The sequence below is a fragment of the Plasmodium vivax genome, chromosome 14 (assembly GCF_000002415.2).
Source record: "Plasmodium vivax chromosome 14, whole genome shotgun sequence".
Lineage (NCBI taxonomy): Eukaryota > Apicomplexa > Aconoidasida > Haemosporida > Plasmodiidae > Plasmodium > Plasmodium vivax.
In genome coordinates this window covers 2,646,099-2,662,441 of record NC_009919.1, presented here as the reverse complement: position 1 = coordinate 2,662,441, position 16,343 = coordinate 2,646,099, and the positions used below count along the sequence as shown (strand labels likewise).

General features: G+C 43.2%; 3 protein-coding genes across 3 annotated transcripts, besides 10 other annotated features; 2 read left to right on the top strand and 1 right to left on the bottom strand.

Moving 5' to 3' along the window:
* Positions 1–267: 267 nt before the first annotated feature.
* Positions 268–288: a microsatellite.
* Positions 289–432: 144 nt separating this feature from the next.
* Positions 433–512: a microsatellite.
* A 404-nt stretch (positions 513–916) lies between these two features.
* Positions 917–989: a microsatellite.
* A 685-nt stretch (positions 990–1,674) lies between these two features.
* Positions 1,675–1,705: a microsatellite.
* A 409-nt stretch (positions 1,706–2,114) lies between these two features.
* PVX_101125 (GTP-ase activating protein for Arf containing protein) lies at positions 2,115–3,345 on the top strand (the record flags this gene model as incomplete). The annotated part of the gene is made up of 1 exon (XM_001613921.1): positions 2,115–3,345. Exon 1 carries the CDS (start codon positions 2,320–2,322, stop codon positions 3,343–3,345), a length of 1,026 nt encoding a protein of 341 aa, XP_001613971.1. The 5' UTR covers positions 2,115–2,319.
* Positions 3,346–4,262: 917 nt separating this feature from the next.
* Positions 4,263–4,295: a microsatellite.
* A 962-nt stretch (positions 4,296–5,257) lies between these two features.
* Positions 5,258–5,283: a microsatellite.
* Positions 5,284–5,801: 518 nt separating this feature from the next.
* Positions 5,802–8,255, top strand: PVX_101120 (hypothetical protein, conserved; the record flags this gene model as incomplete). The annotated part of the gene is made up of 1 exon (XM_001613920.1): positions 5,802–8,255. The coding sequence occupies one exon, from the start codon at positions 5,802–5,804 to the stop codon at positions 8,253–8,255; it is 2,454 nt and encodes an 817-aa protein (XP_001613970.1).
* Positions 8,256–8,319: 64 nt separating this feature from the next.
* Positions 8,320–8,339: a microsatellite.
* Positions 8,340–8,482: 143 nt separating this feature from the next.
* On the bottom strand, positions 8,483–12,465 carry PVX_101115 (hypothetical protein, conserved; the record flags this gene model as incomplete). The annotated part of the gene is made up of 2 exons (XM_001613919.1): positions 8,483–8,530; positions 8,680–12,465. 2 exons carry the CDS (start codon positions 12,463–12,465, stop codon positions 8,483–8,485), a joined length of 3,834 nt encoding a protein of 1,277 aa, XP_001613969.1.
* A 2,246-nt stretch (positions 12,466–14,711) lies between these two features.
* Positions 14,712–14,743: a microsatellite.
* A 381-nt stretch (positions 14,744–15,124) lies between these two features.
* Positions 15,125–15,149: a microsatellite.
* An 888-nt stretch (positions 15,150–16,037) lies between these two features.
* Positions 16,038–16,061: a microsatellite.
* Positions 16,062–16,343: the final 282 nt, after the last annotated feature.

The following is a 16,343-nucleotide window of genomic DNA, read 5'->3' as shown; positions in this document are numbered from 1 at the left end:
GTAAATTCCCTCCAAGAGAAAGATACAGAAATGTAGACAACGCTTTCCCCCAACAGGCTGGCTGTACATTAAAGACTTCTGCGCTTACTGTTCTGTACATGTGACCGTTACTTCTTCCCTTTGCGAACGTGCAGAGGGGAGTTTTTACTGACAGTACTTAAAAATTTGCTTGATAAAAAATTAAAAGAACGTATAAAAAAGGTGAGGAGATTTATGCGGCGAGCTGCTTACAGAGGGGGGGTAAAACATATAGACGAACTTTATGTCCATTTTTTTTTTTTTTTTTTTTTAAGCTCGAATAGTTGGCAAATCTGGGGGGGGAAATCCAGCGGGGTGTTACAAATGTGCTAATCATGCATCCGCACAGAATGAGGTGAAAAAGAAGGTTGTTCGCTAGGCGTTACTCAGCCGCGTTGGCGCAAACTGGAGCGCGCACATAAGTATATGCATAGATATATACATATGTTACATACACATGTACATCACATACATATGTATATTATATGCGTACATATTTATTTGCGTTCACGCTTGCCCCTTTATGTGCATACGTGCGTACACTCACCGTGGCAGATGCGCAACAAAACCTTTTCCAACTCCGCTTCATTTAGTGGCGAACGAGCGCGCATGCGCAATCTGCCGTTCGGTTAGCCTCTTCGCCTCGTTCACACTTTTCCACCCCCCGTCAGAATTTTAAAAGCAGGAATTAAAAAAAAAAAAAAAAAGCGTTTTTTTCTTCCTGTTGTTCATTCCTTTTGCGTAAATCAGCAAAAAATCCTAAAGACATAATTCACTAATTAATTGGAGGCAACCGCATGCTTTTTTTTTTTCCCAATTGGAGCTGTGTGCCGTTTGCGACTGTACAGTTGGCTTCGCGTGCGCATATTGCATATCCGCACATACGCTGTGCATGTAAAAATATACATATAATATACAAATATATACGTATATATACACATATATATACACATATATATACATATATACACATTTGTGCGTACTTATACACCTACGCGAGCCTCCACGTTTTGCTGGCTGCAACCCCTCACCGCAAACTTGCTTAACCGTTTTCCCTCAAAAGGCTCGATGCGCGAAAAAAACGCGACAGGCATAGAAGTGGGATTTCTCTCGCTGCGCAGTCACAACTTGTGGAATCACAACTTGCAGAGTTAACTTGCGCAGCCAATCCCGCACATACGCGCAAACACGCATATGCTTATACGTACATATGTAATCATATGCACAAGGCATGCTTATGTGGTGCCTCTTGTGGGCCTTGCTCCTCGCGCTTGTGCGTGCGCTCAAACGTGTACGCGCACGTGGGGGTCAAATGTGATCAGAACGCCGCCCACGCAATGACGCTCGGCCGCCCACCACGCACATACATGTGAGCCTCTGTACACGTTGGCATGTACGCAGCACAATTTTGTTATGTACGTATAATATACACAATACATATGCATTATTACTCCCACAATGTACGCGCAAAGCGGCTCTTCGCGAAAAATCTCTCCCGCGCAAAAGCGAAACATTAAGCCATCGCGCAAGTCAGCCCTTCAAAGCGTTTGCCATTTTGCCATTCGCCACTTTACCATTTTACCATTTTAACCGCTTCCCATTTTAAAAAAAAAAACAATTACATGCTGTTGAACGAAATTGCTTCCTCACTTGAATTATTTTTTTCTTTTTTTTTTTTTTTTTTTTTTTGCCGAAAAATGGCCTTGGGAAGAGCTTTCCTTTAACGTACGCGTAGAGTGCATTTATTTTTCTTTTTGCTTAACCTTTTCATTTTGCTTTTACCCTTGCACTTGTTCATATTTACGATTTTTTTTTTTTTTTTTTCTTCCTTTCCTGAGCCATTGTTTTGCCGCAAACGTGGGTATATACATTTGTACATATTTGCACATGTGCGTACGGTACTGGTACATTTTTTATACGCATTGCGTAACGCAGTTCTTCGTGCCTCACGTGTTCGTTTTTATGGAGACCAGCAATCTGCTTTATTTGTAACCCAGCCTGAGTGTTTTATTAAAGCGTCGTTGCCCTCGTGAGTCGCTTAATTGTCACCCGTTGATCGGCTCCCTTTCCGCAACATACACGTGCGTTCATTTGCACAATAAAATTGCGCGCATAAGGTGGTGATCTCATCTCATCGCATCGCAACGCACACAGAAAGGCGCGTCCTGACCCATCAAGTGTGTAACAACGCGTCTGTGCTGCATCTCTGTCGCATCTCTTCCGCGTCTCTTCCTCCTCTCTTCCGCCACTCTGCCGCATCTCTACCGCTTCTCTACCGCTTCTAGGACTTCCCCACACAAAATGAACGCGGCCGCCATAGAAGTTATCAACAAATTGAAGAAGGAAGATGAGAGCAACAACAAGTGCTTCGACTGTGGGGTCCCCAACCCGGACTGGGTGTCCGTTAACCACGGGGTGTTTCTCTGCATTAACTGTTCAGGCGTTCATAGAAGTTTGGGGGTACACATAAGCATTGTGAGGAGCATCAAAATGGACATATTCACAGATGAGCAGTTAAAATATCTGGACAAAGGAGGCAATAAAAAATTCCAAACATATTTGGAAAATTATGGAATTAACAATTTTATTCCTGAGAGGAAATATAGAACCAAGGCAGCTGAACATTACAGAAAAATTATGAAATCCATTGTGCATAACTCTGACCCTCCCTCTCCATTATCCCTTGATGAAGGAAAGGACTTAATTAATTTTGGCCAAAATGAAAATATGAATGCGAACGAAATTAACAAGAATGGCAAAAATAATTTATATGCAGATGATCAACAGAATTTCATACCCTCTTTGAACACGGCGGAAATTTTGGATAACGTGTCTGCCACATTCTCCAATTTTATAAACAGAGCGCAAACCATGACGACCAACACGATAAATAATTTAAATAAAAATGACCTCATCGAAAGTACCAAAGATACACTAATGAATAGTAGCAGCTGGATTACTGAGAAGACCAAAAAAATTGCTGAAAATGTGAGTGATAATCCTTGGTGGGAAAAGGGGCAGAGCAAAATAAAAGACGTGACGCAGAATGCTACTGGCTGGATTTCAAGCATCTCCTCAACTGTTTCTCGAACTAATAGCAATTTCTTTTTTGCTAACAGTGAGTTCGGCGCGACGGGGGGACCCACTGGCACGGGAAGTGTAAGCACCAATGCTAGTGCGGAGGGGGGCCAGGGCGCCGCTGCTCCTGACCACCTTGCGAGCACTTCCAGTAGTGCCAACGCAGACGGTGTTAGTAAACCCAGTGCGGGCGAGAACAATCCCGCGTTCAGCAGAACAGACACCAGCAAGAGTCTCAACAAAAACTGAGCGCACTGTAGATTTGTAGTTTCTTCGCGCGGGAAAGCCGCACTGAATCATTCTTCGATGCGCAGCCCTTATGATGATATTTACCCCTCACTTGAGCTCGCTTCTTACTTTGCATAAAGTAGAAGCCCCTCCCATCCATGTGCACATAGAGAAGCCAAGTGGGAAAACAGTACCAATGAGAAGGATAGCCAGATGGGTGAGAACGTGCCCCACCAGTTACCCCATTCATAGGTCCCCATTTTTTTTTTTTTTTTTGTACGTATTCGCAAATTCTTTATGCCTCCAATATTAAGCGCAATACAAGACCAGCAAAAATAAGCGGACAATTTGTATGGTAATTCCATATATATTACCACGAAATGGAAGAAGTTACGCTCCTTTTTTTTTATTTTTACCCCCCCTCCTTTGTGAATTTTTAACATTTTTAAAACCTTCACCATGTGATTATAACAGTGTTATTTATTCCTTCTATGCACAATTGCGCGCATTTTTTTTTTTTTTTTCATTTCCCCTCGCATGAAGTATACGTTGCGCACTTTACTGACACCTGTGTTGATGGGCCAGCAGCATATAACTGCATATGTTTCCCAAACGGGTCCAAAGATCAATCTTACGAATGTGATGTTTGGGCGGTGGAGTTCATCTCGTGCGAATGGAACGAGGAGATCGACCTGAGTTAGAAGAATCACGGAGAGGAGGAGCCCCTGCGAGTGCCTGCACAACGGTGTACATGCTTTTTTTTCGTCGATTTATCCACCCTGCTTTGTTGCACAATGTGCATATGTATATACATAAATATGTACATATATGCGTGTGTGTGTGAAGTTTTTATGTGTACGCCATTTTTTAAGTACCATTTTGTAAGATGAGCAGTTCTTATAAAGAAGACCATCTGCGCGCGTACACGAAGCCATCCTGTTTTCCTTCCCTTTCCTTTCCTTTTATTTCTTTTTTATGTACCAACTTGGATTTATTTTTTTTGCGAACTTTCGGCATTTTAATTAAATAACTCATGAAGAACTGCTTTTGTGACTGTAGGAAGTGCGTGCTCCATTTCAGCTAAAAGGGGAAAAAAAACACAAACGAAGGGGTAACCTAAAAATTGGAGGAAAGGAGCCCGAATTGGAGCAGTCTCCCCCATCTCTTTGGCAAAGACATGTAGGTACACCCGTGTTGGTGCACCCACGTGTTGGTAATACACAGATTGAACAATAACTACTTGTGGGGCTATCCATGCTCCACACGGTAATTGGAAGAGGCGCCTCTTGAAGGCAAGTCTGACTCGTTCCACTACATATGCGAACGTCCTTTTTAAGCGCATCGCTACAAGGACACACTCCAACAGCAGTTGCTTATCTAACCGTGTAGCGAATTTTGTTACCACTGATTCTGTTCGTATAACTATCTACATGACCGCTCAAGCATTTACCTTTTTTGGCGTGTGGTAAGCGCCGCGAAACGATGCTCATACGTTTGGAAGGTTTTTCATTGAGATCTTCCCCCGCCGTTTCCCCAAATTGGCAGCATTACCACAACACCCATTTGGGGCTTCCCGGAAATTACATGCGTATTGCACTGGAGAAATAAAATGGGGACAAAATATATGTCACCCAGTAATTCTGCTCACATTCGCTTTCGTCCCTTTTCGGGAACCGCGAGTAATCGATAAATAATGCGGCTCTCTCTAACCATTAATGATACCTTCAATGCAAAGCATAAAAATGTGGGTTTGCAGCCCTGTCGAACTTCGAACCTATGCGACAGTTTACCCAATAAGACACATTTTAGGCACCAAAAAAGGATTCTCCTTTATATTCCCATTTGTGCATTCTACACGGAGAAAATTTACTCAAATTAGTTCGCCACTTCGCCGCTCTACAGAATGGAGAAGCAGCTAGCTATATGACAATTGGGAAAAAAAAAAAAAAAAAAAAAAAAAACAGCTAAAATGCAGGTAAAAATAGCGATAAATCTGACATAGCAGCGGAAAAGTACAAAATGGCTAGAAAAAAAAAAAAAAATAGCCAAAATGTAGGTGACAACAAGAACTAATCTAAGACAATACAGGGAAAAAATACAAAATAGCTAGAAATGAGAAAAAAAAAAAAAGCCAAATGCAATCAATAATAGACAAATCGGACAAATATCAAAATAAGTGCTAATTCAAAACGAAATGTAAAAAAAAACAAATTCACAAAGCAATAACAAGTCTTATAAAACAGAACGAACAAAATAGTTCGGAAAGATAAAGCAAAGGTTAAGGCGAAACAAAATTATCTTCATCTCGTTTGGACGAAAAATCCGAATCATATTTTTTTGCTCGTACAGTAAGGCAAACATTTATGTCAACTTTTTATCCCCACAAATATTGCATCTTGTTAACATTTCCAAAAAAAATTTCTACTTTTGTGCTCATCCTCATTTGTGCCTCTTTGTAAACCGTTGTCACTCCCAAAATGGTGCCAAAGTGTATCTTCTCCATTTACGCCACCTTCTGCGCGCTTCTGTTACTCTCTTGGAACATCGGAGATGTGAAAGGTCAGCCACCAAAGAGAGGGCGCGTAAATGACCTCATAAAATGGTTCGAACATGGGGGCAGCGAAGACACACAACGAAGAGACTCGAATGAAAATAAATCGTTCCAAAGTGGTTCACAAGGGTGGGAACAGCCCTTAAATAGAGGACAAAACACTTCTATCTATGACGAACAGCAGCCAGGGACATCATACGGTCCCGTGCGTAGAAGCAGTGCCTCCCTTCCCACAGAGAAAAGGTCATTCAGCGTAGACGACTATTCGGAGGATGACTCTGATGAGGATAATGACTACGGGGGTAACCTCGGAAATGACTACCCACGTGACTATCGCAACGATCAGCAGCATCAGTATGGAAGCTCTCACCAAATGAGGCAAACATACGACCAAGCAGAGGAAGATGACAGAGACTCCATAAAGCATGGCAACCGAGATGGTTACCCGGATGAGGGACCTCCTCGAAGAGAGGAAGGTGGAAGAATGACCCCAAACGGTAATGTCTATTTAGGCAAAGATTTCGAACATTTTAACAAAAGGTTAGGACTCAGCATGGACGACTACATGAGCGATAAGGAGGACGATTCGATGGGTAGCTCAAATAACAGTAGTGACCTTCGAAGTAACGAATCGAACGCATATGATGCGGACCAGTCCTCCATTTATGAAGACATTCAATTTGTTAAACGAAGAAACCATAGACAGCCAAATAAGCATGTGCAACTTTCAAAGACGGATGGAAGGAGGAATGCTATATATCGTAGCAGTGGCAGTGATGAAGAAGCACCACACTCCAGTGAAAGTGAAATAGTGAGGGATCCGAGCAGCTACGTATATGACTATGCGTATGGAAGGAATGGCCCCAATAGGTCGGCACCTCTCAATCTTTATTCCTACCCAGAGGAGGACTTCAACCGACGAACATCCCCTCCAGTAGGGAGCAAAAAATCGATGAGCAGTTCAAGTTCACCCCTACAAGATGATTATATCAAGCCTTTAGACAGTTACTCGGATAGCCACGACTCCATGAATCACCTCTACGATGTAATCCCCGGAGAGGAGCAATACGAGGATGAAATAAATAGAAGAAGAACGAGGCCAAGGTACAATTCGTTCGATAACGCCGTACATTTAGATCGTAGTGAACTATTGCCAGTCAGGGGGGTTAAAAAATCCGCTTCGTCTTATCAGCCAGAGGGAGGAAAAGGTAAAATGGATAATTTTTTCAACAAATTTAGGAAGAGCAAACGGGTGGACATGCCTAAAGGAGTGTCCCCCGCATCCCAGGGCGTTTCTAACTCAGCGCACACGCAGCGGGGCCCGAAAGATGGCAGGCAAGGTTCGAAGTCACCGAGTGTACTCACCCTGTTCACCACCTACCAGAGGGACCTGTTTCTGCGCAAGTACAGCAAGGTTGGCGGTGGGAGCGGCGGCATGGGCGGCAGCAATGCCAGCAGTAGCAGAGGCGTAAAAAGGCTCTTTTCGAGAAGTGGGAAGGACGATGGGCAGTCCATAACGGGAGAGTTACAAACGGCCGCGGAGCAGTGTATAGCCAAAAACAGGAGCAAGCTAAGCAGGCCCGTGCTCATGAAGAACTTAGCCTTTAACGATCCAAAACTGTTGAAGAATTATGAGTATGCAGTTTCGTACATTTCGGATAACTGCAAAAATGGCAACGCTGCCTGTTTGGACATCAGGCCCATGATATATAGGGAGGACGATCCGGACTTGGCCAGCATAGTCACCTCCTTACCTAACATCTACATTTTGAGTACCTACGAATTTCTGCTAACCAATTTGAGGATGTGTGGGTGGCTAAGAACGATGGTAAAGAATAGGGTGAAGGAGAATAAGCTAACCCCGACGGACATCGTGTTGCTGCTATCTGGTGGGTACTTCAAAAGTTGGGTGAACAACACTTTGGTTAAACACTTGATAGCTTTCCTTACGACGAAGAGGGTAATCCACCTGGAGAAGTACTTCCTCGCGGTTTTGATTTCCTTTGCCCCGTTTATCAAGCCCGCGCTGAAAATGTACTTTGGTGAGCGTTACGCCAAGTTAAGTGCGTACAGCCTAGACGTAGAGGTGAACAAAATGGTGGGCGAAATGTTGGGTGTGGCCCTCCGCTGGACGCAGGCGTTTCAGGAGAAGTTCTCAGACGAAAGCAATAGGGTCCTCTTGCAAGTGCACAGAAGGTTAGCGGCTTATTCTAAAAGCAGAAATGGGGGGTTGACCGGGAAATTCAGGACCTTGCAGGAGCTTCTGCTTAGGCAGAAGGTGGCCAGCGACGTGACGAGCAACCAGGACCAAGGCTATCGCCTCCTAATCCAGCACGTTTTGAAATACGTGCAGAATGTGCACCTCACAGTTTTGGAGTAGCGAGGTGGGCGCGGCTGAGCGGTGCGCGGTACGTACGTGTATGCGTATGGCTTCCCTTTGGCCAAGTTTTTTTTTTTTTTTTTTTTCTCTAATTTTTTGTAACTTTTTAACAACAATTTAAACAAACTGCGTTTCCCATCGAGTGGAATTCTTTTTTTTAGCCGCTTCTTTGCAACTGTGGGGATATTTGAACGGGAAAAAATGCGAAAGGGTCAGGGCCGCATTTCTCAGAGCAAGTCTTCTATGAGGTCGGCGGGCAGCTGATCAAGGAGGACCTGCGGGGAGGGGAAGAAGCGGGAACAGTTAATGCGGAATTTGTTCGGAGCTCCCCGTTTATGGTTCATCTCTTAGCTAATCCAACCCGCTCATTGGCTGCGCCGCAGGTTCGTCTCTCCGCGGCGCTCACTGGCCGGATTCCACTTACAATTAGCTCCTCGTGGGGCTTCTTCCTCAGAGCGGCCTCGCTGAGATGTTCCTTGAAATAGTTCTTATGCCTCAAAATTAGGCTAATAATTTTGCCAATGTATTCTTCACTTGCCCCTTCATCTGAGTCGTTACTGAGAGATCGCTTAATCTTCTTCATGTACGTTCTGTTGTTCAGGACTTTCATGGCTTCCTTGAGGCTTATCTTGTCTGGCAGCTCCGCTTCGTTCTCCTCAAGCTCTTTATTTAGCGTACTTAATGCATTTTCAAAAGGGTCCCCATGTTCCATTTTGCTTTTATTTATTTGCTTTTCAAGTACATCGTCCACGGGTAGTTTCTTGCTAATGAAGAAGTTTTCTCTCTCCATGTTTTTCATTCTCTTTACATATTTTTGTGTGTGTGCATTGTTTGTGCTGAATGGTTTGGTTTGTTCCCAGTTGGAGGCTCTTTCCCAGCTGGAGGTTCTTTCCCAGTTGCTGGCTGGCACACCTGTGAGGGCTGCGGCCCAGGAGTCACTCGTGGTGTCATTTCCATAGACACAGTTTAGGAGAAAGTCCTTAAAGTCATTCCACAGTATGAGTAAATTGTTTGCATCTACATCATCTACATGATTTATGTTCTGCTTTTGCAGGAGGTCTCTGTTCAAATTTAGAAGTTTCCTCTTTATGTAATCCTCCGGCTCCCACAGGCGAATATTCTCCATGGACTTATGAAGGAGGTACTTCAGTTCGTTCAAATTTAGGGAATTCAAAAGGGTACAAGTTATATTTTTTTTATTTAAAAACTTTCTATTGGCCAGAACGAACAGTTTGATGTCTTCAACTGGCACGTGGAAGTCGAACAGGTAGTACCTTATAAACGGATAGTTGTCAAATTTTATTTTCTTCTTTTCACATATGTATATTTGTATGAGGCGATTTTTTAAACTCTCCGTTGATACGTCTATGGGGAGAAGAAAATTTTTTTTGTATATTTCTCTCTTCAGTTCTTCTGCTGGCATTTCTGCGAGGTGTGAAAAATCCAGGGCCTCTCCGTCTTTCCCGCTAATTATTGAGTTTAGCTGGTTAGCAGTTTCTTCGTGGATATGTCTCTCCCCTGGTTCGCGGCCCTCCTCCGCTTCTTCCCTTTCAGGTGCTTTCCCCCGTTCGGGGTCCTCCCCTTCTGCCATCTCCCCCTCTTTGCCTCTCTCCAACCAACTTTCCAAACCTTCAAATTTTAAAGTCTCCTCCTGGATGTCACTTGGTGGGTCCCCCCCCTCGCCTCCACCTTCGCTGAGCTTCATGAGCTGCTCCATGTCATCCGCATCCTTCCCATCAGCGTCCTTCCCCCGTGGGCCATCCGAGTAAAAGTCGTTTAGGTCCGTTTTCAGCCCGAACATTTTCGAGTAAAATAGGGACTCCTCTTTTCGGATGTCGTTTCTCCATTTGGATCTGTCACCTATTCCTTCGAAGCTCACTCCGAGTGTGTGCTCCCCCGTGGCGGCTTCATCACCATGAGGAGCGCTACCACTTCCCATAAACCGCGCATCTCTCGATGCACCTTCCTTACACTTATCAGCGCGCCCCTTTGTAGAGGCCCCTTTTGCGGCACTTCCGCCGTCTCCCCGCTTCCTAAAAATGTCGTCCAGAATTCCCTTCATTTCGTCGTTGTAATGGTTGGTCACCTTTTTTTCGCTCCTCTGATTTTTGAAGTCGCTGTGACTGCCCTGCTGGCTTGCCTCTTCGTCGACCTCCTCCTGGCCGTCCAACTCCTGGCCGTCCAACTCCTGCCCTTCCACCTCCTCCTTTCCCTCCGCATCGCCCACTTCGAGTTTAAAAATTTCATCAAAATTGTCCTCCTCATCATAAACGTCACCGTCGTCTAACTGCTTCTTTTTTCTCTTCTTCTTCGTAGTATTTCTTCCCTTTGCATTTCCCATTGCACTCCCTTTTTGGTTTCTCTTTTGGTTTCCTTTCTCATTTTTCGGGGTCCCCTCAGGTTGCTCCGCCTCCCCGTTGCTGCTCAAGCCACACGCTGCTGTTGCTCTCCCCGGTTGGGTCCATTTCTCCCCCACAAAGTTATGATAATCAGAGCGGGGGTCCTTCATCAGGTAGATCTTGCTGGACCTCCGGTTAGGAGTCTTCTTCCTCTCGGCGCTGCTGCTCAATTTCGATTTGTGGTTCTCCTCCGAGGGGGGAAATCCCTCCGTTTTGCCGCTCCGCATGTGGAAATTTTCATCATGCGCGTCGAACATTTTTTGGTCACTGCCCATTTTTTCCCCCTTCAGGGAGGTTATCCTTGCCGTTTTGTCTTTCTCTTCAGTTCCGCTTACTTCCGCCACTTGGGGTGGGGGGTCCCCTTCCGGTGGGCCATTCTTCCCCCCCCCTTCGGGTGCCTTACCCCCCTCCGAGGACACACTCCAATATCCTTCATTGCACATTTTCATTTTTTGCTGAAGGGCCTGCCTCCTCAACTTGAGGCTCTGAAGCCACCGGATTTTCTCCTCCGTTATGGAGGAGTCAAAGGTGAGGTTAAAAAAAATGAAATTATTTTTTCCATCCTTAGGGTTACCTCCACTATGGTGGATGTCCCGTTTTATAATTTTATCTACGTACACAATGATGTTCATATTTTTTTGCAGTATCAGTTCTTTCTCCTCTTGTTCTGGCAAAGGATCCGAGGGGAGTCCTATATTTATGGTAAGTTTGTTCTTATGTAGTAGAGCCAAAATTTTTACAAACCTATCATTCTTGTCCTTAACGTACACATCACAGTCTACGAAAACGCCATAAGGATGCACAGACGTTATTCTCCCTCTGAGTTTTTTCCCCGTGTATATACTCTTCAGAAGAATGCCTTTCTTGTTTACCCTCTCTCTAAGTTCCTTCGTCTCTTCATCGTTATCTAATTCGTCACAGAAAAACGAGTGATACTGGAACTTTTCATCGGAAGGGGTCTGTACTCCGGCTGATGAGCTATCCCTGTTGGTACTTACCCCCTCGGAAAGAGGGTCTACCTCCTCGAGGGCACTAGACAGAATCACATTCTTAATGGGGATGTAATTTTTATAAGAAGGGGGGTTTTTATAGCCCACGTTAAAATATTCCTCATAATGCTCTTCATTAATGTTATACAGCTGTATATACCTGTGCATGAGGAATTTAAAATTTTTATTTTTCAATGCCAAGAGCTTCTCTTCTTTGTTGGTAAATCTAACGATCACATCTCCGAAGAAATTCCCTTTCTTGTCTTTTATAAAAATTATATATTTATCCAAAAGTTTATATGGGTTGAAAAATTCCCTAATTTTGGCCGTGTCCACATGAAATGGCATGCCTTTACAGAGCACCAAGCTGTTGTAACATTCGGATGTTCTATCCTCCACAGGTAGGGGAAGAATATTATGAGTGGCGATCTCCTCTTGGTCATAATTTGTGCCCACAAGTTTGATACTTTCCTTCAGCATCTCCTTATTAATATCATCAATTAGCGATTTATGTATATCTTTTTTTTTACCGAATGGTCCATTTTGGGGTCTCACATTTTTTTCATTAAATTTGATTCTCCTTTTTATATCTTTTATGGTGTTCCTCTTGAGAGGGGTAAAGGAATATCTCTTTTTGCTTTTCACCAAACTGCTGTTCTGTGCAATCTCGCCTTTGGAATCATCTCTCTCTTCAGAAATGCTAACAGCTGCTCTCCTTTTACAGCTTCGGAACCTCCCCTGGATCTTATAACATTTCACCTTGCTTTGGTTGCGCAGGGAAAGTACTACCGATAGGATGACAGCGCTCAGCAGAGCTCTCATGTAGAATATATCGTTTAGGTATACCTCTTCGGGGAAGCTTCCCTCATACACGTAACACAGGAGTACACACCTCTTCCACACGAGGGCTTCCTTCAATATCCACCCCCTTCGTTTGCTCCTCTTTCGCTCTCTCCTTCAGTTGGGAAAACGCGCTGGGGGGGAAATTGGGCCCGGAGCTACCTCACTGCAGCAATGCACATTTTTAACGAAAAAAAAGAGAGCAATGTGAAGAGGTGAAAATGAGGGAAAAAAAAAAAAAAAAAAAGGCGGGACCAACGGGAAGGGCAGAAAATGAACATTCCTCCCATATTTGCTTAAAAAAAAAGGGAGAAAAAATCATGCCCTCAGTTATCTCATAAAAGTGCGTACCTACATTCCACGTTGCAGTATTTATTTTATTTTTTATTTTTTTTTTTTTTGCTCCACACGGGGTTTAAAAAAGGAACCCTTTTAACCGTGGGGTGACCTTCGGGTAAAAAGTAGCCGCGCGTTGTAGCTGAAAATGGTAAATGGGGTGGCTCCCACGAGGCGGCCATGTAAGTTCTACCCACACAAACGCGCTACCACACGAATGCACCTCACACAACTGTCAGTTGAGCTGCAAAAGCAGAATATCAAATTTGTTGACGTCCTGAGAGGCGATGCAACGCTGATGTGTGTGCCCAGCAGAGGCCACCTAAGGAAAGCCTTTTTCTCTCTACCCCAAAAGTGCCACAAAAAAGGTTCAGTCTTTGCGCCCATCTGCGTAAAGGCTAATTGAGCAATGAAAACCATTAGGTACTTCCACTTCCATCGCAACGATGTTATTGAAATGGCGTCACATGGGGTATTGCTTCCCCTTTGACGCACACAAAATGTGTATATATTGACTGCACGTTTCTTTTTCTTTTTTTGCACATTTGGAGGGGACACGAGAAGTGACCTTTTGCAAGTGCCCCCCACCCGCACATCATAGGGGATGGGGGAACCCCCTTAGAGTATATCACATACACGTACCTGCCCTTGTCCTAGCATCACTTCGCTAGGACACTTTCGCAACAACATCTCAACAATGCCGCAACGTAACAACCATGACAGAGGGGTTAAGGGTAAAAAACAGCTCCACAGCAGCGTCCGTTTTCTTTTCCGCCACCCTTTTACCGTAAGAAGCCGTAGCCTATACACCTCCCACACGATTGGCCCCTTCGCACATATGTATATACATATGTACACCACTTCTCCCGAATGGCATTCAAAACATTCATGTAGGTGCAAAAATTGATGCTTTAATAAAATTGTTCCTCAAAAAAGGCTTCCTCAGCTTTGGCGAACACCCTCAGTAACATTTAAAAACATCACCAGTTCAGTGGCCTTTTAAATTGCCACAGAAGGAATGCAAAACGAGTTGGCCTCATAAAGTGGGGATGTGGAAAATTAGCCCGCGATGATACGTTGTGAACTTTTTCAGTACCACGAAAAAATGGTAATCCAAAATGGAACACGAGTCGCACTATGCTCCCTCATATTAAGCGGTTAACTGGCAATCCCAATTTTATCACCTCCTCAACCGTTTTTGAAGGCTCAATTACGGATAATTTAAAAGCGAGAAAAAAACAGTCATTTTCGATGGCTAACATTGTAAAAATAGCGCCAAATAATCAGCGTATCACTTAATTTTTGCAACAAAATATTTACCATTTTTAAAATGCTCGAATGAATGATGCCAGTTTTTTGCTTTCTTTCCTTCATAAATTTGTGCAAGGGAAACTATCAATATTTAGGAAAAAGATACAAAATTCCCATTTTGGTGAAGAAAAACTAATAAAATGGATGAATATTGCTATCTCCAATTTTATAGCTAGCTGTTCGTTCAAAAAATAAACATCCTTTTTAAAAAAATTCCTTTTCGAGGTGATACAAAATTGGGTCATTCATAAAAAGTGGGGAAAAGGCAATAAAAAATGAGTTATACAAATTATGCATTTACGAGTAAAATATTTTCACCATTTTTTTCACCATTTTAATTTTATCAGTTTTTCCTACTGCTTTTTTACATTCAATGATGAAAAAATAACGTTTGAACAACCCCTTTGAGAACTCATCAAAAAATATAATAAAAAAGAAAGGCAAAGAAAAAGTTAATCACAATGAATATAATTTTTTGGCATACAGCCAAATGTACCATTGGCTTCTTATCCGTTAAAGAATAACAACTCTGCTTCCAATCTTTCGCGGAGTATCTTTTCTACCTCCAACTGCTACGCCGCAGTTTCTTTTCTTTTCTTTTATTTTTTTTTTTTTCACTGTGCTACTTTTGAGCGTGGTTAAGTTCAGCTGGCGACAAGCTCCTGATTTTTCGGCCAACGAGGGAAGAATCCCTGGAGGCCAAAATTGATCATCTATGTTTCGGATTCCCAACAAATTCTAAAGAACTCGAAGGGAATCGAAATTTTTTCATATATAGAGCCGCGCCTTTTCATCATCACTTTTGATAATCTGTTTATTTATAACAATAAAACATCACAAATACTATAGCAATGATCTTGACTAAGTATTCGTCGACAAAACTTTTTCCTTCGCCCCGTTTTTCATTAGGTATTATTTTCAACACCGAGAGTGTACCTCTCGCGGCGTCAACCAAATTTGGAAGGAATCTTTCAAAGGGGTAGCCAAATTGGGTGGAAAAAAAAAAAAAAAAAAAAAAAAATTATAACGTCACGCGAAAGGAAATTTTCATTTTGGTGATCCTTCCCCCTTTTATTATCATCTACCTTTTTTGCCATCCCTTAAAAGTTTCTATACATTTTTTAAATCACGCGAGAGGGAGAGCATTTTCCCACTTATGGATCTCAAATTTTATGTTCCTCCTAATGCGGTGGGTTATCCCCGTGGAACGAAACAAAATGGGTACTTCTTCTTTTTTTCCCCCTCATCGGTTGTGATCGACGAAACGGTTAACCATTTTGCCATTTTTTTATAATAACTATTTATGTCACACCAGGTGAATTCCCTTTTTACACAAACGGTTTATAAGAGGACCTTTGTTGAGGGGAGGGGTGGAAAAGAGCTCCTCCTGTTTGTGTATGTGATGCGGAAGAGAAGAAATTTCTCTGTAAGGGAAAAACTCATCAGTGTGGTTAAACTACATCGTGGTGAAGAAAAAAAAAACAAATCAACGTGTAACTGGGCCATAAGTTCTTTGGCGAATGTGAACTTAAGTGATACGACACATATTCTGCATCATCCGGAGTGGCATTTAAAAAGAGGCTTTCCCTTTGCGAAAGGCCACCTACTCCATCCCATTTTCCTACCGCGTCCAACAGCTGCGGCATCCTTCATGGCTGCTACGCTGCTACGCTGTTACGCTGCTTTATGAGGACACAGCTTAACGAACACTCCCGTGAGGTGAATTTTCGAAAAGGGTAAATTGGCGCCCCATTTTCGTGCTTTCTTCAGCTACCGGAGCAACCCAAGCAGTTCTTTCCCAACATTGTGGGCACACGTTCTCGCAGCAGGAACGACATTGTGAAGAGCGGAAAAAATGAACAGGCATAGGAGCATATGGTATATTCTCCCAGGGCTGCCACTTTTTTGTAAAAAAAAAAGAAAAAAAAAAAAAGGCTTATTCCTTTTTTGCTGCCGCGTAAGTTCTTTCCCCTCCAAAGAGGTGTAAAAATTGTGCACAATTGATTTTGGTGAAATGTTCGATGCTTGCCCTCGCATATGCTTACTATGCCAAGGGCGCTGTAAAATAAAATGCGTTTCTGTTAAGTGTAGCTAGGCGGGAAGCTGCTCCCTTTTTTTTCTCTCTCATAGGAGTTATCCGTCAATCGAGTTTCCGCTGAATCGCATATCCGTTCAATGGTTTGTAATTTTTTTTTTTAATTTCCCCGCATTCT